The 24,688-nt window shown below is 30.5% G+C and overlaps 1 protein-coding gene across 1 annotated transcript in view; it reads right to left on the bottom strand.

Annotated features, from left to right (window-relative positions):
* Positions 1 to 11,105: 11,105 nt before the first annotated feature.
* Positions 11,106 to 24,688, bottom strand: part of LOC132950934 (neuroendocrine convertase 1-like) — a 45,422-nt gene continuing 31,839 nt past the window's right edge. Inside the window, exons 8-14 of the mRNA XM_061022565.1 lie at positions 23,288 to 23,460; positions 18,019 to 18,231; positions 15,004 to 15,104; positions 13,901 to 14,119; positions 12,682 to 12,842; positions 12,496 to 12,629; positions 11,106 to 11,706 (exon numbers count right to left, since the gene is read on the bottom strand). Coding sequence (XP_060878548.1) covers positions 11,620 to 11,706; positions 12,496 to 12,629; positions 12,682 to 12,842; positions 13,901 to 14,119; positions 15,004 to 15,104; positions 18,019 to 18,231; positions 23,288 to 23,460 — 1,088 coding nt within the window. The 3' untranslated portion in view covers positions 11,106 to 11,619. The remainder of the gene's footprint in view (positions 11,707 to 12,495; positions 12,630 to 12,681; positions 12,843 to 13,900; positions 14,120 to 15,003; positions 15,105 to 18,018; positions 18,232 to 23,287; positions 23,461 to 24,688) is intronic.

Below are 24,688 nucleotides of genomic sequence, written 5' to 3' on the forward strand. Positions count from 1 at the left end.
TAATATAAAAAAAATGTATACTTAAAACATACCACGTCCGTGTATAGTTTACTCGCCGAGAAATATTGACTCGACGAAAGGTTTATTTTATGCTATCCATAAAGTAGAAACAACTCTCAAATCGGATTCTGACACTGCATGCAGCCGTGTTGGCTGTGCAAAATGCACATATTTTATTAATATAGGATTACTTTAATGGATTTCTGTTCATCTAATTTTCCGTTGAAAATGCTAACTAATGCATGTCCTCTTTTTCTTTGTCGAGAAATTATCGTTCCCCCGTAATTGACATCTTATCTTTTAACATTAAAAAGCGCAGCCTTATTCGAATTATGCACGCATTATATATCAACGACGACGAGCACTTAAAATGTAAACATGAACTTCTATAGTTTGAAACGCAAAAAGCTTTTTGGAAACCTAATTGTTGACATTAACTTACAAAATTAATATTCCATATTATTAGTGGGTATACAGCTAGTTATTATCGAATTAAAATTGTTATAATACACGTGCTGCAATCGTAGCGGCGCAATAACTATTTAAACGAACGTGCTCGTGACGATGTCCTCTTTCGGGCCGATTCGCCCCAACAACCTTAGGAAACTCATTTTTAGGTTTGCGTTACTTTCATAATAATATGATCGATACGACCACGGGCGTAGTTTTCTACGATACAGCGAAAATAAAAATAATATTCGTGTGTCGATCCCAATCGATATTGTCAAAATGTATATTATGTTACTGCTTCGGGGGATATACGTTGTTTGTTTCGTTTGTACATAGTATAGTACGTTTTGTAGTATTATATTATTGAACACTGTCCACACAAACGGAAAAGACATGGATAGGTGTCGGTGAAAACCAACGATAGAAACCGCAGTTTCGTTAGGCTTGTACACGTCTGCAGTACCAATCTATATATATATACTGAGTATAATTTTTTCCTCGAACCGATCAGATTTTAGATATATACGTCGTATAAACCTAGGTAGGTGATTTGAGGGGGTTTTCGTATTCACCTGCGATATGATGTACTGGAGTTACTCAATGCGGCTCAAAACAGTCGTCAGCGTCATCGAAAAATTCGATTACTGCCTTGTAAAAAAATCTTGAAAGGTATTTCGAAACTATTCGTAATATTCTCAAAGACAGAGGAACATAAAGTGCGTTCGATTTTCACATTACAAAAATCGGTTGTTATATAACTATTTTAACATGTATATATATAATAACTAGATACAATTTTAAAACACACTTTTAGTGTTGGTATATACGCTTTTACAGCATACATTTTTACGTCCGTGAAGTTGGCACCCCCACTTTGAGATATCGACTTCAAACCTGCGCCATCATTTTGCAATTGATTTGCAACAATTTGCAACACCAATTTTGAAATTTGCAACTTTCCCCATCTACCGAAAAATCCGATTTCCCGATGGGGGTGCCAACTTCACGGAGCACCCCCACTTTGAGCTATTAACTTCAAATCAGTGCCAATATTTTGCAACTGATTTGCAACAATTTGCAACAACAAATTTTTTTATGATTTATCGATTTTTTATGTAAAAACTGATTTTTATAAAAAAAATTTTATTGATTTATCTAACAGAATTTTTAATAACATTTTTATTTAACATTTTTTATTTGTTTTAGATTCTGAGCAGAGCGATTATGTGTGTTTTATTTTTTTGTTATTTGTGTACACGATAAGTTGTTGAAATAATGCTTTGATTTTTAATATCAGTATCTTGTTGGATGGCAAAGTGAATCTAGTTGGTGTATTCGAGAGGTCAAAATTTAAAATTTCACGCAAATCGGTTTTCGACAAAATCGATTTTTGTTTTTGGTGTAATTTTAAAACAAATGACCGTAGAAAAATGAAATTTTCACTGGTTGTTTATATTAGCATTTTGTATACACGATAAAATTTTCAAAATATTTTGATTTGTTTTGAACTGTTAATAGACATTTTCAGTTTCCAATTTTTAGTTATTTTTTACTATGAATGTTAATAACATTTTCTTTAAAAAGCTTGAAATTTTTTACAAGGCTCCTGATATATTTTTACAATAACATATGAAAAATATTGAAATTACTGTCATCATTTATTGATGCAAAAATTAGAAAATGTTAATATAGCTTCAAAACAAGCTCAAGACGATGCTGACGTACTTATTATAGAAACAGCAATCGAAGAAGCATACACTAGGAAAACTATTATTGTTGGAGAGGACGTAGATCTCTTAGTTATAGCACGCACTCCGTCCCAAAAACAAATTTTTTTTTTAAAACCCGGTAAAGGAAAAACGTTGACACAAAAATATACTCATCTACTAATAGCATGGATCACTACAATTTTGGTAGAGAATATATTTTATTTTTGCACGCAAATTTGTTTTTGGGACGGAGTGCGTGCTATTAGTATAACTAAGAGATCTACGTCCTCTCCAACAATAATAGTTTTCCTAGTGTATGCTTCTTCGATTGCTGTTTCTATAATAAGTACGTCAGCATCGTCTTGAGCTTGTTTTTAAGCTATATTAACATTTTCTAATTTTTGCATCAATGTAGAAATAAATCTGTTTTTATTCGATCGATTTGAAAGAAACTTTTCTTGACTTATAGGCACTTTCATTGTTTCATTAAAAAAAACTTCAAAAGACCCACTAAATGCCTCAGATCTGGCATCCAGACAACAGTAATATGTACAATGTACCTACATATACATCTTGCATAAAACGAATGCATTCTTATTACCGTTATTATAATATTATATTATACTATTGTAATTTTGTATGGTAAACATTAAAATTTGTATACCGCAAGTGTGGTTGGATACATATATGTACAACTATTTTGTAGAGAATCTTGTCCTCTACAATTTTTGTTCGAAACTTTTTATCGTACAAACAGTATAAAGCGAGATATTAACGCAAAGGCTACTTGTTTTTAGCGAAAAAATCATATTTCATTAAAAGTGTACACATTGTTGGCCTTATAACGGAAAAACTATCAACTTGACGTGAAAATGTCAAGAGACCATTTTTGTAGATTATTACCTCTTCTACAATTTGTATTCAAAACTTTTTTTTGTATGACCAATAAAAAACGAGATATTAAAAAAAAGGCCAATTTTATGACCTTTGACCTCGAATAACCTTTAACCGCGTACATGATATCGAGGTCGACTTTTTAGACATTGTTTACAACGATGTAATATAGATGTGTACCAAAATTCAGCTAGGTGGGAATTTTTCCGAGCTGAAAACCTAATTGCACTGGACTATTAGTGTAGGTTTGCCTCACGTATTTCATGCACTGTACGTATTTACTACCGTCGGCTCTTTGACACCTGTTATGTGCCGTTTCGCGGTCGTATGTCATAGAGTATATACCATCTAACTTTACATATTGTATATTGTATATTTGTATTTGCATATTCTGTGGTAATAATTTAATAATGTAATAATGTAATAACGTAATAATGTATTAATGTAATAACAATGTAATAATGGAATAACGTAATAATGTATTAATGTAATAACAATGTAATAATGTAATAAAAATGTAATAATGTAATACGCCGTTCGTGTCGTAGATCCACATTCTGTAGATATACATTCGGTTTTTTTTCAACCAGTGAAAAAATCTCACGAAGAACATTTGTATTAAATTCTCAAGTTTTTTACCAAAGAACAAAAATTGTTATTAACAGGGTACATAGAAAAAAACCAAAACCTCTGCGATATCACGCCAAGAGTTATGATGAAAAACATTTTAAGACCCCTTATAATAATATTGTAATAGATAATAACATGTATTATTAATAAAAATAAAATATTTTTATAACTGGTTTCATTGAACGAGTACAAGCCAAAATAGCTTATATTATATGAAAATTGGATATCAACTATTAATTTTAACGTAAGACAGTTATGTAGGGTGCATAAACATTTTGTTAAATTTAATGGTTCACTTTCAATATAAATGGTTTGCTAGCTTTCCTTGGTTAGTGTATATTCTGATATACCAAGACAATGAAGCGTTTTGTATATTTTGTGTAGCATTTCAACAAATTATGCTGGAATGAATACCTAACCAAACATCAATAAATAAGAGCTACTTAGAACCCCTTTTTTCGTCTAATTGCACTGGACTATAACTTAGTACAAACGACAATGGAGGACACGATAAACGGTTTCAGAATCCTGGCTGGACACAATAATACCAGCGAACATGGGAGTGAGATAACAGTGGGAGGGGAGGGGGCGTTTAAAAACCTTTTAAACTCTATAATATACATTCACTGGTCTATCATGTCAACAGAACCACAACAGCAAAACAACCGCCCGACGAATTTCTTCGTCCAACCCCAAAACGAACGACGTGAACGTCTTTGTTTGATCACGGTTACAGACCCTCCATCCGTGTTTTGCGTCGTATTCAAAATCTGCAACTCTGGAGCATCACCAGCTAAATTTGGACACGCGGGAATATTCTTCGTAGATATACACAGCCTGCCATCGAGCGAACACTTGGAATCATGATTTTCCGACGATTCCGGTCTCTGCATATCGCTGGTAACCTGCCGAAACTTTAGATTTGGCGTTGATCGCCACCCCATATCTGCAGGTTTCTCGCCAGATGAATTTAGACACACGGGAATATTTGGTGTAGATACAGACAGCCTGCCGTCCAGCAAACACTTGGAATCACAATTTCCCGACGATTCCGGTCTCTGCATATTGCTGGTGACCTGCCGAAACTTTAGATTTGGCGTTGATCGCCACCCAATCTCTGTCAATTTGGCTGAAGACATTTTACCCATTACGGCCATGTTAGGCAAAGATGCATATCTCTTATGCACCCGTAAACTTGTCATATCCCTGCAGCTTTCAGCCAAAGGTTTTGGTATGTTTTTTCGTAAATCATCGAAAATCAGCTGCATCATTTCACTCTTGGATGTGATGTTGATATCGGACATATTTATCTGATAATATATAGGCAGAGTAATTAATAAATTATACGGAAAAAACGTTTTCACTAACTGTTGACCGCAGGAATGAAAAATAATTCGTAATGAAGACAATAAATGAATATTGACAAGTGGTAACTATGTGACACAGATACGAATTGTAGATTTTTCAGAAAATTCATGTACATGGCAACGAGATTTTTGTTGTTTGTGTAAATCTGAAAGTTTCTAGATTTTTTAATATATTATTAAAAGGGGATAATAATTATTTGTTAAAATTTTGTTTTTTAGTTATACTGATCAAGAATACAAAACTAAAAGTTTATTTTATTCTTTAAATAAAATTTATGATTTGGAAATTTGGAAAATAATACTAGATATTTATGACCAAAGAAAATTAGAATATACAAATCTAAATATTTTGCTGTTTTGAAGGATTATGCGGAGTTGAGGTGCACAGTGGGATATTTTCATAAAAACCCGGACAAAATATTATAATATAAAGATTAACCAAAATTTGAATTTTTCTCTGTGAAATAGAAACGATAAAATCAAATCACATACACATGGGCAACGCATATGTATGAATGCTTATTATAAACTGTACAATATTCATAATGATGCATAGTTAACAAATCCTTTTAATAATATGCTATACATCGGATGATGTAACAACTGATGCGCAATATTAGTCATAATTTATAATCATATATTTAATCATAATTCATAAACCTATTCTGAAAATGTCCAGAATTTAGAAGCGGAGTTTGAATCTTTGTTTTAGACTTTTTAGTTCTTTCAGTCCTTCTGGATCTAACAGCAAGTATGTCTTCATAACGATTGACAGCATATTTAATAGAAGTTTATGATTATATTATAATCAAAAATAAGGCTCCTGGTATATTGTTACAATAGCAGTTTAAAAATATATAGGCACAATTTGTTTTTATAAGTATTTAAAGTTCATATTTTGACAACTATTTTCTAGTTAAAAATTTATGAAATGTTCAGCTTTTATAGCTAAGGATTGGTAATTTAAAACAAGGTTCCACGTAAATAGGTTATATATAAATTACTTTATTCACAATAATATCATCAAATATACTAAAAATAATTCATAACATTAATGAATAAAAATAATTTTTAAAAAATGCCCGTGGTAATTGATGGTATTATTTGATGGCAAATTAATTTTTTTTTATAACTTTTATGAATTATCTTATATTTTATAAGTCAGTGCTTAGGTATTAAACATTATTTTCGAGTTAGGTATTATTGATTAATCATTTATAATATTGATAAATAAAAATAACTTTTAAAAAATGCCCGTGGTAATTGATGGTACTACCATCGGGAAATCGGATTTTCCGGTGAATGAGGGGAGTTGGAAATTGTTGCATATCAGTTGCAAAATATTGGCGCTGGTTTGAAGTCGATATCTCAAAGTGGGGGTGCCAACTTCACGGACATTACATTTTTTTCGTTCAACGCGGGTTCAATAAAATTACGCTTTTATAATTTATGAACATAAAATAGAATTTTTCCAATAAATTATTAAATCTATAAATTATTTTATTCGATATTTACTAATAATATTATTCATACATTTGGTTTTATTTATTTTAAGCATCATGCATGGAGGTTATAATATATGAATAAAAGATGTAACCAAAAGTGTATGTTTTGTAAGGACCTTGGTATAGATTTCAGTGTCTGGTTGAGCAGAGACTACGTCATACGCGTGATATGCGCGGCCAACACTTTTGGGAATTTCCATTTCACCGTCCGTCACTTTTGGAGATTTCCACTTTACAACCCGGCATTTTTGGGGATTTCCACTTTACCGTCCACTGGACAGAAAAAGGTCGTTTTCCAACGCTTCGTCCACTATTGAAAACCAAACTTTCAGTGCAGGCACGTGACAAAAACATATTTATGTTAAAATTAATATTCTATACGTTATGGTGTACATTTTATAGAACTCGAATTTCTATCGATCCGTTGCTATGTTAGATTCTTCTTATAGATTTTTCGACCACAAACTCAAAATGAAAAAAAGTGAGAATAATAAATTATGATTTTCATTTGTAAAAACTGAATGTTTATACAATTTATCTATTATTTTTTTTCCGAGCTTTCAGATAATCAATATCGATTAGGTCTTAGGTATATATTTTATGAAATACTTGAAGCTTCTTTCAAAATATTATAATTGACTAACCCGTATAAATAATGGTCTGTACTTAAGTAATACACATTAAAACAATTAATATTAGTTTATATATTTTTCTATAAATGTATGACTTTTATAAGTTTGTGTATTGATTAATTAATAAGTGGCCATATAACTTTGCAGGATAACAAATATCGATGTTAATAGTTTAGTATTACTATAATTAAAAAAATACTAACGATAATATTAATTAAACTACTTTTAAAATTAAAAAAAAAATGAATCCAGACATCATACAGATACACTTGAGAACTATTATAAATTAGATTTTAAAACTAAACAAAATATTATAAAACATTTATTATTGCATACCTACTTAAATTGAATGAGAAACACAATTTGATAAACCTTTTGTTTCTGACCTAAATAATTCTGGAAAAATGAAGTATATTTTTTATCTACCCTATTTTAAATCCTAAGCTCGGAGAGAAAACATTGGTTTTACAATAATGTACTTATTTCTAGTTTTAAATTGCAATTCCTGTACACTCTTTCAAACGATATTCTAGCTCTCTAATCTTCTTATATTTTATGATATACATTTTTGCAATTTCAATTAAATATTTAAAAATGAAATGACTTAATTCAGATAACACAATATAGTTTTCTTTATTTCTAAAGCAAATCAACACAAAGTACACCTATTTGTTTCATTAGTTTGAAGAATAAAATGCAGACAGTATATAATATATATGTACTAACTATTGTTAACCATGACCAAATCAATTTCACAAGACGATTCCAATTAAATACAAGTCATACATAATATAGATATTATAGGATGGTACAGATTATAATATTATACTATACTATAAATTAATGTACTTATACCATACAAAATAATAACAATAATTATAATTATAAATGAATACCTTCTATTGAAAATTTATATTTTATAAGTTTTACAACAATAGATACAAACTGTATTTCAATTAAATATTAATTTTCTAGGTATATAACATCGCTTACAACTGGCAAAAAAGGGGACGGGGTCATATTATTTACGTTTACCAACGAATAATACGTACTGTTATATCACAGAGGGACTCAGCAGCGAGCCGCCCTAGGGGAGGTTTATTCGGGAAGTTGGTCAGGAAACCGGAACTAACCGCACGTGATGTGCACAGTACACTCACTGTACGTATAAACTACGCAAAGTGATGTGTTTTGTTTGTGCAGAAAGAACTAACATAACAATAATATGTCCAAAGTTGGGTCGTATTTATATTGATATAGTCAAATAGACTTTTCCGTTCACTGCGGTCGATAAAGTCCAACGGGAATCCCACGGGGTAGGCTTATATATTATTATCGCGACAAAATTCGTTCGATTTACATTTTCCACGTCCAAACCTATAACAACACTCGACCAACAGCTAAGAATAGGATGTGCGATATACTCCAGCTGGCGTTAATTGATACCACTCCGTAGAAATTCTTACCGGTCAACCCGGCGTAAACTCTACGTGTAAATCGTAAGTCGTACGCGATTTGTCCGAGGACAATATTTTATTACACGATGTCGGTACCCATGACCATCGACGGTTTGGCGTGGGCGGTCGGTTGTTAAAACACTTTAATCGGGTCCGTTCGCTAACGAATTACGTTCTGCTCGACTGCAGCGACAACGACGCACCAAGTCCACAGTATATCCGTAGCGTGACGCGTCGTGACTTGCGTCGAGTACAAGTCGGTTTAATGTAATAATTAATACAGGTACGAATAATCGTTAATATAATTTGAAAAAATTCCCCCTTTCCATCTCGCTAATGGAACGATCCGGTTTAACTCGATCAAAACATATTACTATAATATTGTATTGTCCATTCCAATATTATATTATATAATTATGGTGCGTGAACACATGACATATATTATTATATAACATTATAATATTCGCTTATACTTGTTGATATGCCAATACGGTTAAACAAACTCCTTTTGATATTGAATTAGAAATATTAAAGGGTCGTATACAAAACATTTTCCGCCAATACAAATCGTATATTATGACGTATTTGCACTGATACAAGGGAATTTGGCTTGAAAGGTATACCTCCCGGCTACCTCAACTATACATGTATTTAGTTATACGTTGTTATATATATTCGAGCGTGTCTGTGTGTGTGTGTATGTGTGTGTGTACCTACTGTACAAATATACTCACCATGCGATATGCATTACCTCATTCGTGACTGCAAAGGTTTTGTTTTACTCCCATGGGCCATGATAATACATAAAAAAATGTATATATATGTATTTATGTGAAATAATATACTTATTAGTTATTATTTATACCTATGTGGTTTTTTTGTCTACGTAAGAATTGATTAAAAAAATAAAAATAATTTTATCGTAAAAATCGTATTTTGTATTAACTGAACACAATATGTTATTATATCATTCCATTATACCATATAATGATATTCGATTTAAAAAAACAAGTTAATATTTATTATTTATTCACCTATAGGTACATATTCGATACATAATGCCTTTGTATTATAGGTAAATTGCTATTCTGAATTTTTCCAGGACATGGAAAAAAATGCACGAATAAAGTACATAGGAGGCAAATGACTGGGATATGATTTGGAAAAGAAATTATTCTTGCATAATTGCGTTGGAAAAATAAAATATAATCGAAAACAGTATAGATATTTAAAAAACTGACCTTCTTAATTATTATGATTTGAGTTACCTAATTTTATAAGCGCATCCGCGAACCGGCCAAAACTATCAGTCGAGTGCCGTCATACATCAGCACGACAGAACACAGACTGTTCTGAACAGTGCAAAGGACCACGGCGGCGTGTGAACGGCAATAAAACGACCCATTTCAGAGCTAACACGATTCGCTCGTCCGAACGCCACTCTGTGAGGCTGCCAACCTTATGTGGTCCTATCTCACAATATGGGCTAGGTGCCCAAATTGTATGTTATAGGGCATAGGCTATATTGGACAACACTCATTGTGAGATAGAGTCACGCAGTGGCGCCCAGTCCATATACACTACAAAATACTATACAAGGTGTACCGCTGACGGTACAACGATATGTACCATCGGTACGCCAAGTATGTTTTTCAGTGTCGTTCGACATTTGGATGTACCATATATATTGTATTTGAAAATATAATGCAATGATTTCCGCTACGCCAATGCGATTTTTTAGTGCATTATTGTAGTGCCATGGAAAAGTTAATAATATAAAACCATACTCATTTACGATCGCCGGTGTTCGCAAAAGTATAATATTTGAAAATTACAGACGACCGCCCGTGGTGGCAGTCAACGCGTAAAGGTTTTGTAGGGGTTGGGTGTCCACGCTTGAGTAAAACATAACAAATAGACATATGAGTACTTTATTAACTGAATCGAATCGATTTATATCACACCAAGTATAATAAGTATACAGAATACTGTTATAGAAGTATGATATACATAGTCATACAGTTTGACGTTTGTCTGTCTGTGATTAGTACTCAGTACTTTATTATAACAAGACAATCAAGATGGATAGTTATATTATTAATACAAACAATTTAATTTACACTGTTGATAAGACTATAGCGTGTATTGGTGGGTGGGTGGGTGGGTGGTTGGGTAAAACTATGTCTTGCTGCACCTGAAAAATATGTCTTGTGCGCCACTGGGTCTGCAGTCACGTCAACAACAGCAGGCAATGTCCACGCCGGGGTCGGTCCACCTTATCCACAAAACGTGTATACAATTTATATACATTCACACAGATCAATAAAATATGTAACGTGATTACAATAAATTAAACTGCCGAGTTTATATTATTACACGAAGCGGTCCGCCGACACGCGGTGCGCCGCTTCAGTTTATTATTATAAATTACTATACACCAACACAGTATTATACAAAATAATGTTATTTTATACCGTTGTTTAATAATGTAGAAACCATCGTATAGTTTCAAAATGTTTATTATTGAATTGATGTTTTATTAAACAGTGTTATTTTTTTTTAAATTTAAAGTTAACCTCAGCAGCGAGCGGCGTTTGGGAGTAAAAGTTATTAAAATGTTACAAAACTTCAATTTGGTGTGTTTCAAATCAAAAATAGGTACACTGTTTATGACAATAAAAAATAATATAAAAATATAACCCAATACGCTACAACAATTTATTTTACATATTATAGTACGAAAAAAAACTTTAGACATGAATATTATAATAGATATTATACATTATAAATTATTTGAAATGCCTATCGTTCTTGACAGCGAAATGAAAATACAGTGATATATGTCCAGACAAATATCATAACACAAATTACGTTTCATCAGATTTACTTTAAACATTATAAACTTGAAATATATAAATAATATTATAATATACATTAAATATTTAAAATTATTTAAAATTATCCGAATTTGTCTGTTAATTGTAAGGTTTATTTTTAGTTCCATGCATTATTAATCTAAGTTTTTCTACTGATCCAGTTAGCCCGGTGAATAAATTAGAAGTCTGAAAAATTAAAATTTAGCCACGTATAAATTATATATACCTAAACATAATATAACGCCTACATATATTACACAAACGCATATTTTAAGTGCTTTTAAAATAAATTACCGGCCTAAGCCTGTTCTTAGTATGTTAAAAATAATGTATGATAATTAGTAACACAATTAATTTTATTTTTGTAACTGGATACTTACCACTGGAAATACTATTATTTCTTATTAGGTTTTTTTTTTTTTGCTTTTCGCATAATCGCCATACCTAATACTTTTATTTTCTAGTGAACCATGATTATGTACAATTGTTACAATATAACTTACATTTTTAACATAGGGTTAGGGAAATGAGATATTAAAAATAAAACCTAGATCTAGCAATGGAAAAAAATAATAAATCATCATGAAAAATACCATGACTTAAACGTGTCTAATTCGTTAAAACATTAAAAAGGTGTTGACAATTTTATGAAAATTTAAATTGAGTTATTACAAAATAAAGCCATTAGAATGTGTGATAAAATGTATGTATTTTTCAAGTTATTTATTTATCTCGAGTGCGTTTCAAAGCTAATTACAGTTATTATAACACAACAACCATTCATTTGAAAAAAACTACCCACCTACAATAGAAATTCGTTTAAAATTTTTTGTATAGGTACGCCGTATTTTCGTTATTTGGAAGTATACTGTAACGTTAGTGTGACTTCTATTGTCACTATTTCAATATTGTTTTTTTATTATTATTATTATTATTACTCGTTAAGACTATATGATAATCCTGAACTATAATTACTTCATCTTTGACAATAACTGTCCACTCCCCAGACGGGTTTTCACCCCAAAATTGCAATGATTTTATTTTCCATTCGAAAAATCCCCTGTTTGACTCGTCTAAGGGTCGTGGCTCCATCATTTTGCACGTGGTGTCTAGAAATATGACAATTCCATAGAATAGTTTTAGCAGGGCGTAAATGCTTACTTTTTGGTGATTGTAGATCTATTTCGACCATACCGCGTTTTGGATACCGAATGGTCACACATAGTTGTACGTGCTCTAAATATCTGATGTATCTGTTACAGCCATTCGTCATTACCGTGGACACAAATTTTGAGGCTCGGCCAAAATTTTTATACTTTTTACTAAAGAGTAAAGTTTATATAATTTTAACATTTAAAATAGTATAATATTATTTATTACGGTGTTATACTATAGCTACACTAAGTATTGTAAAACTTGAATAATTATTTTATTTTATTTTACTTTTGCTTAAATGTAATTTCACTAATACATATATTATCAAAACTAAGTTACGCGAGTATGATTTTTATTTAATGAATTTAATGATTAAGGAAATCGTACTAATTTGTATTACTTTTATAATAAATGATACAATAACCATTAATTATAAGGTTTGCACTTATTTAAATTTTTAATAAAGTAAATATTGAGAATTTAATCTATTTACCCTAAGCCATACACTGCAGTAATTGATCAATTCATCACACATTTATTAAATTTAATATTAAAAAAATAATTAATAATTTAATGAGGCCTACAACCTACAAGAGTAATTTACGTATATTAAAAAAACAGAAGTTATAATATTTAACTCGTGTATGTAGTCATATACGTTTTCCCGAGATTGCAACCAATATCAGGGATTCCTGAGAAGGGACATTCCAAGAGATTTGTAGCTGCACCAACTTAATGCATACCTAAACGTCTACATAAATAAAATAATACTGCAGTAGAACGCTGTTTATCGCAAAGTTGGCTATCTGAACACCAAAATAATTAAATTTAAAAATATATAATGAAAAATTTCCAAAGTTATTTATTTTTTAATAACACCTAGCTGTTTTAAATACATGGGTACATTTTTTACTACCTCTTAAAAGATTTTAATTCGTTAAATCAAAAAAAAAAAAAAACTGGATAAAAAATACTAAACGGATTTATTATTCACTTTATAGTAAAGAAATATTTCCATTTAAAAATAATAAATATTATTTATACAATTTAATATGGTTCAAAATGTTAGTGGTATCAATGTAAAAATAAAAATTAGATTCCTAATCGAACTTATAATATATACATATACCATGTCTCTAAAACTATCTTACCGGTCTAACTGTAAGTAGTAATACAAGTATTAGGAGGTATGTATTTCTGATTATATAAATGTTGTATGACTTACGGGATACGGAAATTCTTAACACAAATACTTTTCTTTGGTACGGTTTTCCAGCCAATAGCTTCTTTCACTAACTTATAGGCGTTTAATAATCCAAAACCGAACTGGGGATTAAAGGCGAATCCGGCTGCGTTAGTGGACCAACCAGAGTTTTTCAACAGAGGTGCAACTTCACAGTTTCTTGCTAATAAATGTTGCACGTCTCTCCACGTCAGATTGCCACTATACTGGCCAACAATAAGAAAAATCATTTACAAGATATGTCACGAGTTCGCACACGCGGACTATTAAAAATAATAATTTATTAGACGGGCTAAGTACTCTAGGGGTTATGTGTTTTTTTAAATTAGAAAGTCGATCCATAAATACGATAATAATACATTATAATACGACACTTATAGGCAAATTATGCACAGTAAATATATTACCTATCTATACATAGGTATGCCAAAGCATCGAGTATAATAATCATTATTATTATTATGTAGTTTAGTATCGAAAGCCAATAACAATATTAACTAACTTCGCCATACCTAAAGCAATCATACATAGATGATAGATCTCACACAAAATATCACACACACACAAATTAATAGATAAATCATAACGGTAATAATATTAAATCTAAACCTAAGTTTTTTGGTAAAATTAATTTTTTTTTTTTGTTGGATATTTAATTAAAAACTGAATTAAATTGTTTAGTTTTATCGTGAGTGAAAACTTTAAATCTAAATAATTTGTATTTGAACATTTTAAATTTAAAGGGATTTTCATTTAATTATTTAAAAATGTGATCTCCAAATAGATATCCTATAAATAGTCTATACTCTATACAATATAATATTTGTCAATTTGATAAAGTGTTTAATACGTACGTACTTTTGAAACGTACACAACATATTATTTTATATTATGAAATAATATAATTGTTTTTTCTTAGTAGGTAAATATTAAAAAACTTTTATCAGATGCGAATGCTTTCAACATGACTTATTTCGAATAAATCGTATGAATCTGTCCAATAAATACCCACAAAGTTAATATTTTTCTTCTTTGCCGTGATATTGAAAATCAATACATTTAAATTTAAAAATGAGAACATTTACTTGGCTTCGAGAGCTAAAGCTATAACTCCTGCTGCTAGCGGAGCTGCGGCTGATGTGCCGGTATGTGAAAGCGTGCATGTATTATTGATATCCGACGTAACCTGAAGGATATTAAACAAGCAAAACAATTTTAGTTTACTACCTATTCATAATATTAAATTAACGATTGTATATTGTATATCAAACAATCAATCTATATTTGTTTCTATTGTATGTCATATTATAAATTTAAATAAACATAGATTTTTTTAAAATCCTTCGATCTAATATCATGATTCATGATTCATGATGGATGTATTCATATAAGATAATTTGGTAAAAATATTATTTTCATTATGTAAATTTATCTGAATGAACAATAAGCACAATATTATTATCAAACTAGCAGTGGCTTATAAATGTCAATACTAGTTTAATTCTATAGATTTTATATTTTGAAGGGTATTATTAAAATAGTTAGTTGTGTAAATATTGTACCTTTAATAATTTATGTGCCCATTTATAGATAATAATAAATAATTACACACAAAAAAACGTCTGAAATATTTTAAGGACACAGCTTTATTTAATACCATTGAGAGAGGTATAATAACATAATATATATATTTAATATAAAGATATTAGACTCATAATAGTATTGACGTAGTGTTTAACATTTGTATTTAACAAATGAAATTGAATTTAACAAACGATTTAACATTTATGTTGATACATTTTTTAAAAATACAAGCACAACCCACATTTCCGTAAAACGATTTGAACGTTCTCCATTCAACTATTATAGAAGTTTTGTATTTTATATTATGATCAAAACTGATATCCATTCTCATGTTTTCCATGAATATATAAATATATTATAATGCACGTAAGCAGTTATCGTATTTCAACGCATTATTGGAAATCCATATAAACCCTCTGATTAACTTTAAGTTTGTTTCATTTCTATTTTTCATATTTTTTTTAAGGTTTAATTAACGACTGTTTAATCGTGGAATGGTATATTTTCTTCACCTAAAAGACCCTATATTCAAAACGACTCAGCCATTCTGAGTCCATCACATCCTTTTAAAATTGCTCCCAACTCGATCGAGTTCGACGCATAATTTCCCAAACTAAAACCGTTCACTAATGCACATAATCAACTTCACTTAAGACCTTTGTCAATTAACAGACTGACGTGTTAATAATAATTTAAATTATTTAACTTAATTGTACAATGATTAGATTATTCTTCTGACTGGCTCGCCGAGTTCCCCTCTACTACCCCTCTCGCTTGAGTACTCTATGTATTGTTCCAAAAGAGGACAGCCGTAGGTACCAGGCGACCACCAGTTTTCGTTCTGCGAAGCGCCACCTCCCGCCAACCGTAAACACGACAATGTCATATTATTAATTATTATTAACAATACATGGTAGCGCCATCATTCAACTGGTTGGAAATCGAATATTCGAATAGCCTTAATACAGGCCGTTAACAATGTGTTAGCATATTATTGTTATTATGGTATGGCCGCGGAGTATGGATGAGATATATATTATCATTTATCGTCTATTAGCCGGTGACTGTAATCGGTATCATTGTAATTCGATATAATCATATGCACATCGGAACTTTTCAGTTTTCGGATGTGTGCGGGATCAACTTGGTTATTGGTACCATGCGTGGTAGTCGTGGCCGGTGGAGGGGAAAAATAAGGATTCGTGCTTCCACGACCGTCAGTCGACTTGCGCAGAACTTGTACATATTATTCTATTTTGAAACAGAGTATAGTATAATGTCGTTCTCTCTAACTTGACTATCCAATAACTATAATAAAAATATAATCAGTCAGCCACCTTGACCTATGAGTCTGAATAACTACCTACTGCTGCGAACCTTCTCATTATTTTATAATAGATCTATACGACTCAGTTAATTATTGTTTTAAAAATTATTGAAATTTTTTTTAATGGATTTCATATTTCATTCATTAAAACTTTACACGCATAATCGTTTTTAACGCATTTATACACTTTTTTACTAAACATAATAATGTGCTTCTAAAATATCCGTTCGAAGCATATATCTCGTTTATGACGTTCATTACGTCATGTACGATGCATCGTCATTTTTTTTCTTATTAAAGATACCGTGTTTCGATTTATGTTAGTTTAAAGCAAATTAATGTGGGAGGCTAAAATATACCCGGGCTTAATGATTTGACTTATCTACCGCAAAAAGTGAACAAAAACAATGTCAATTTTCCCCGACTTTCTCTTTGTTCGTGGTCTTTTAAACTTAACCATCACCCTCGAGAGTATATTATAATATTATCTCTAGGATAAATTGCAGTAGGTATATAATATATGAGTATAAATTTAATAAAAAGTATATGATTAAACATTTTTTTTCTTTTGCTTGCAAATAACAAAATTTAATATAAAAGCGTTACTTTCAATAAAATACAACTTAATATATATTATTCCACATGCATAATATATACACTTATGCTGTAATTACAAGCAATATAGCATAAGATTTTGATTTTTTGATCGTTTTGGTAAAAAAAAAATAATCGCTTTATATTTTATAATAATATGTATATTGCACTATGGCGCAAGTCGCATATTATATAGGTTAAACGATAAAATATCGCTCAACTCATACCTCGTTCTGTAGCGTTATCACGTTTGTAATAATTTTTTCGATTTACATAATTTTACGACACGGGTACTACACGTGTGCATGTGTGTACTGTACAATACAATAATATAATATACTAATACAAAATTATAAAATAAAAAATATATTTTATATACCTATAAGCTGTGACAGGACTATTTAACGAACTGTTATTACAAATTCTTCCATATAGGTATGTAAAATAGCCGTGTTACACCCTGTACAGTACATACTACATATATCTATATATCACATATACGTGTAAATGAAAAACCATTCCTACATAGGCATTATAATTATTATATTATATTGTCACGCGTGTCTGACGTCGTACCCGTCGTTATCGCACTTACGATTTTGACACCATTATCCAGGCCACCGGAATAAGCAGTTGCTATGACGGCGGCACATCTCTCGGCGTACTCGGGAGCTGTGCCTTCCATAGTGACACTGCTAATAGCCACCGTGTGAATGTTTCCCACGTAGCCGTCCGATGCACAATTGTCAAATAGCATACGACCATTGCCCGACGCGAATACGTATATTGAACCTTTGCCGTTGCGACCCTTAACATATAAAACAAAAAAAAAAAAAAAAAAATCGACGGCATATTTTTATACCGTGGGCCGACACAACAAAAAGCCGCGGTTTATAATAATATTATTGTCCGATTGAATTATTATTACGGTGGATTAAGTCACAGTCGAACGACGACATCGCCGCGGGAGAAAATTAAAACCGTGCTATAGCAGTCGAATCGAAATTCAAAGTTCATAATATTATTATATTGTATTTTAACACATTTTGGGGGTGAAACATAACTGTAAATCCATGTTAATGCTCGCAGATGGACTACGTGACAACCGAATTGAACCCGTAATCGAATTTCGTCCGGATTTATTTTATGATTTTGATTTTATTTTTATTGTTAAACCATATTTTACTCACGTCATAGCCAACCAACGAACATTATAGACTATATTAGTATACTCACTATAGATATCTATTACAATATTATAAAATAATATACTATGAGTTCAATATATTATATTAAATAAACGTATTGCACGCAGAGACGTATTCAGAATTTTCACGTACAAGTGCTGATTTGTTTTGCTTCCATAGGAGGGGGATGGGCTTGGACCATTTTTTTTTTAAAGCCAATTTTTGATGGTAGAAATGCGAAAATGTGAAATGTGAAATATTGTGTTCGTGTATAATATTATGTTCATTAATTAAATATAAAATTTAATTTAATGAAGAAAAATAAACACATTAAATATTGTGATCACGGTCTCTGCAAGACTCGATGCTTTTCAGCTTATAACATAGTTAATAAAAATGTTCATCAAGATTAAAATATATTTTATAAAAGTTATAAACTTAATGTCTTCATATAAGAAAGTAACACCCACTTCTCAGAGCCATTTTAGAACAGCACTTAAAAATCCTTGGACTAACAATGAGATCACTCTAAAAACTCAATCTAAATCCACATAAAAATCTGTAATGGATATTATGTTAAATTTTAATGTAGTGTTTGTGTGTAAAAACACTTATCATATAAGAAAAAATGCTTCCATTGTCAATATCGAGATTTGTTTTTGGTATAAAATTGAATATAGTTTATTCTTGGGGGGTTAAGTAAAAATTCCCAATCATCACGATATTTTTCAAACAGGCAATAGGTACCTATTGATAGTTTTCTTTAAAATAACTAGAAAATTCGGAAGAAAAAAAACGTAATATTATGTATCATCCAAAATATGTTCTACATAATATAATTATTAATTACCTATACTTATTTAAATTAAATATGTAAGACAACTTGTCTCCTTTTACTATGAAATACGGTAAAAAATAGTAAAAATAATAAACACTGGATTATATTATAACCAGCCTGTTTTTCCGCGGAACAAAATATATAATACAAATACTTAGTGGGTATTTTTTTCAACAAAACTTTTTAATCCCGGAAGATTACTATTGATCTTATTAAAACTTCCGTGCTCCGTAGCTTCTATTCTATACATGATTTTAGGTACATGCCTATATATTAAACCCGATCAGTTTAAGGGTCATTGAGTTAAGACACTGAAATAATTTTTCTAAATCACTGAATTATATTATATTTCTGACATATTTCACGGAAATTCTACCAATAATCGCCAAAATATCACCAAGCTCGGGATCGTTTTGGAAATGTGATAATAGTTTATTATTTACGCTACGATGCGATAACTCTATTAGCCGGGCAGGTACTTTAACAGTGAACATCGATGGACAAACACTGAACATAATGGACGTGTAGTGCAGTATACAAATTTATACAAACATATTAATATTATATTTTATGTCCATAATATATAGATCGGAAATCGTGTGGAGCTTACCTAATATGATTTGTGAAGCCAGCTAAAACATAATATATTATATAATATTATGTTACCGTAAACACCCGATTTTATACAAATAAAAATTTATTTTAAAAACCGAATTATTATTAGTTAGTTAACACAGCTCAAGAGTCAAATGAAGACATCTACGTTTAAATAACCTATAACTATCAGTATTTTTTTTTTTGATATAATATATTATAATATACTTATCTATAAAATTTGTTTTACAGTGTAATTTTTACTTGTCGCGTAAATCAGCTTTTACTAACTCAATTTGTATATCCTAGGCGATGTACGCAACGTGTCTAGTAAAAACCCGAATAAAATTATGATTTTCAGCTTTTATTGAGTACTTATATACACAACAGTACCTATAAATTCTAGCACTGACAGTTAAAACCTAGCTTTACCTATTGATCGATCACGGGGATGGATTTTTAAACGTCACCGACGTCGCTGTTTAGAACAACTACAACTAATACACATACACCGCTATGCGGTACGATGTAGGTACTAGCATTGATTATAAATAGTATTTATAATCAATGGTACTAGGTACATGGTGTGTTTATATATATATTATATATGTGTAATAATATTTCGGCCGTAAAAACAATTCGGTCAATCGCAGTCCCACGCAGCCACGCAAGATGAAAGGTCTTTCTCCGGGGACTACGGGTTTTTGGGTGCCCGCCAACGGTGCAGAACTTTTACTAACTATATACTGTACGGTATTTAGGTGTACAACTCGTAAACGCGGAATAATATTATATTATATTAACACAGAGGGCTGTTTTCCCGTGAATTAAAAATAAAAACGTATAATATCGTCGCGTAGTCGTGCCACGTAGACGAATCACGTCACACAGACTTAGGTCGTAGTACGACCGCGGCTGGTAAATGGTAATAATAATTGTTTTCCGAATGTCGCGAGGTACCGCGGCGGCAATATCACAGTGATTGATTACTGTTTCCCGTTGTTTTCTCCTCCTGGCAATCGATTAGTACTTCGTGTCGCGATGACGATGACGCCCTCGTATTATAGCTCGGGATCCAGATTAGTGATGATTTTAGTACAATGCATATCGTGTAGTGAACACATACGATGAAGCGTCACACGAGTATTATATCGGTACACTAATTTATAATATGCCGAGGTAATGGAATTTATATTATCCTACCGTCGCGCGTCGACATCCAATGGCAAATCTCAATAGGACACTTTGCGCAAACGAACGTCGTGATGCGCAGAGCGATCCATTACAAACGCGCGCCACACAGATTTCGAAAAACCTTGTCATACGATATTAAATATTATGCGTTCGAAATATAATATGTTCAAATTTAATATTTTGTGTTTACAAATACTTTTTGAAATCACATACAGACTATTATATATTTTAAGGGAAGAATTAATTTAAAAGTATATTATATAAAGAAATATACAAAGTATGAAAATAATTCTAATTTGTATTTTATAAGAAAAACATAATATCTCAAAGGAATATGAAAACAAAGCTTTTTATGTAATAAAACGTCAAAAACAAAAATATATATAAAAATGTAAAACAAAGTACTCTAGATGAAATATTACGGTATATGGGATACATATGAAAATGTTTCTGTATTAACCAAGTGTTATATCGAAATTATGAAATCACTTTATTGAAAACATTAAATCTATAAATTCAAGCGGACAGTTTTATTATTTAAAATAATATATTCACCAATAATATGCGTACTAGGCACAAACCACAGAAATATTATGACGTGATCAATTTGGAAATGGCTAAGTTAATTTAATTCAATTAAATTGCCTTTAGTTAAAAGTTTAAAGTAATTGAACTAAATAAGTTTAAAGTTAAGATAGAAAATTAAACTTAACTCAGGTAAGCATTTTTATTTTTAGTTACAATATTTTTAAGTCATAAACTGCCCTAGTATTTTGATTTACACAAACATTTACCAAGACGTTTAACACTGTGTAAAAAATTAGATTATTATAATATATAATTAGAAAATAAATGGCCAAAATCGAAAAAGAGTCAACGCGTCAGTATTATTGTCTAGCTAGTTACGCATGGCACGAAAAGCAAAATTAACTATAAAAAGTTAAGTTACAACAATAACAATTTTAACTGAATAGAGTTTAATAAGTCAAAAACATAAATAATCAACTAGTTAAGTTAATGCCCAACTTTGCAATTTGGTTACTTGTTGCCTGCGAAACTATAATAGTCATAATATATTAAATACACAAAATATCTTATACGATGTACATAAATTATTCACCTGCAATTAATTATTCAACACATTGTTTAGATAACCCTTATGATATCATATTAATCGTATCACCGATATTATATCATAGTTTTTATTCGCGAATTTAAGTAAGTTACATAGTATTCTATGACTCCAATCGCTCGTATTATAAGCAAAGACAAATGTGAACATATGAAAAATGATCATTCAAACAACTATAACTTTCATAACTTTACGTATAATATCAGCTAGGCAGCCAATATATATTATATATTTTTGTACTCCTATTTAAACTCTATAGTATTTATTACGTTTCAACTATATCAGAGGTAGCCGGTAGGTATATAACTAATAGCGCTTAGCATTTAATACATTTTTACTACTGCAGCGTTATGCTGTTGTTATATTATATTATTACTATAATATATTATGCGATAGTTTAATTATGATAAATTGTGGTTCTAATGTCGAGTATGCAACTAATTATAACAACGAGTTACGACACGTTGGTATATTTTCATAATATTATAGATGCGTCGAAGTGCGTTATAATAATTTGTATACTACACTATTATATTATAGTTATTATTACAGTGTACACCTACCTACCTATACTAACGCTATATTATATTACAAACTTTCGTGTCATAAGTGTTAACGCTTTATTTTAATTTGTTTTAACCGTATAATGTACGGTATAACGTACAGTTATAATATAACATGCATACACTATTTTGTTCCCTTTGTATAATTCCTTACGCTGCGTAGGTATACGTAATCAGCTCTCGTCGAAACAATTTTACCGCTGCGAGCGCGTTAAGCGGAAACGTCGCGGATCTCAAAGCGTTTTAACCCCCGTCAAATAGTTTCGAATAAATTATTTATTTTAGTTAGCAGTGCCGTTGATCGGATCATAATATTAGGTATATATATATATATATATTATGCGTATTGCGATTACTTTGGTTGCACCGATTTCAAATGCAATTTGCGCCATTACTCCGGGCCCGTCGACCATTAGTCCGTCGTCCGTAGGCCCCCATGATCCACTGTATATATCCACCAATGAATTAGCGTATATTAAGGCTCTAGCTTCCATTTCGTCGTTTGTTTTACCGTCGAGCAATACGATACCTATACAAATTCATCAGTTTACGGTTAAATTTGTTTTTTTATTCGCTTTCGTCTCCAAACTATTAAAACAAATTATTCTGATACATATTATATTATATATTTACTACAAGTCTATTGGTCTTCAAACCTGTTGATCTATACGCTCTGAATATTACTAATTATCCTCACCGTAATTTTGGGTATAAAAGTAGGTAATCTAGAACGTTTCACCACTCTACAACATTACAATAATATCTGGGAATATTCATAACGTGTATAGATGTGGTGATGATATTATTATTCCTGGGTTGGGTGTTCAAATACCCTCTCCCCAAAATTATTTCAATTAATATTTTTTTTTTCAACATAACCATGTATTAGATTAATTCGTATAGTATGCATATATTTATAATGTATATTAAAAAATATTATGTATGAGCAATTTATTTTGCAATATTAATTTATGTTTAAGATTTTTTTTTGCTTTTATGACTTTTTAGTTTTTATAATATTTTTTCTGTAGATATACCTACAAAATATTTACTAAATAAATACAATGACATAAATTTATGCCTGAATTTTTACGTCGGATATTATTAGAAGCCTATATGACACTGGTACATAATATACTAAAAATTAAATTAGTAATTTGTATGCAATAGCTATATTTAGTTTGTGCATATGAATAAGTACGAACAAAAACAACCTACGATTGTACATTTTCTAAAAAAAAATTATATTTTCTTACTTGAATAATATATACATATAATGAAGTGATTAGTGTCAATAAATGTAAAATTAATAAAATAAAATAATTATGACGTACATTTTACACCTTTGTCTCAGTTTAATCGCATTAGAGTCGTGATATTATTAGTAATAAAATTGATTGAATTAGAAAATTAAAATTATATAGGTGGCTTAAAATAATAAATTCACGAACAATCAAATTGTATAGCTCAATAAAATCCTACCGCAATAATACCACTTAAAAATTTCAGCATTTTATCACTGTGCAAAAATATTATATTATCATCTTTATTAGGTTAGTATTAAAATAACCGTAAGAATAAATAATTCACAATATCCATACATAAATTTAATTAATTATAAAGGAAAAGATATGATTTTAAAATAAAAAAAATAAAAACTATCAAATCAAAACACTGATGTTGCGATTTTTTAACTCGAAAATTTATTTTCTATGGTGTTTCAGAACGAATAAATCTTGATTACGCCAATACCAATT

This window comes from Metopolophium dirhodum, chromosome 8 (assembly GCF_019925205.1).
Source record: "Metopolophium dirhodum isolate CAU chromosome 8, ASM1992520v1, whole genome shotgun sequence".
Taxonomy (NCBI): Eukaryota; Metazoa; Arthropoda; class Insecta; order Hemiptera; family Aphididae; genus Metopolophium; species Metopolophium dirhodum.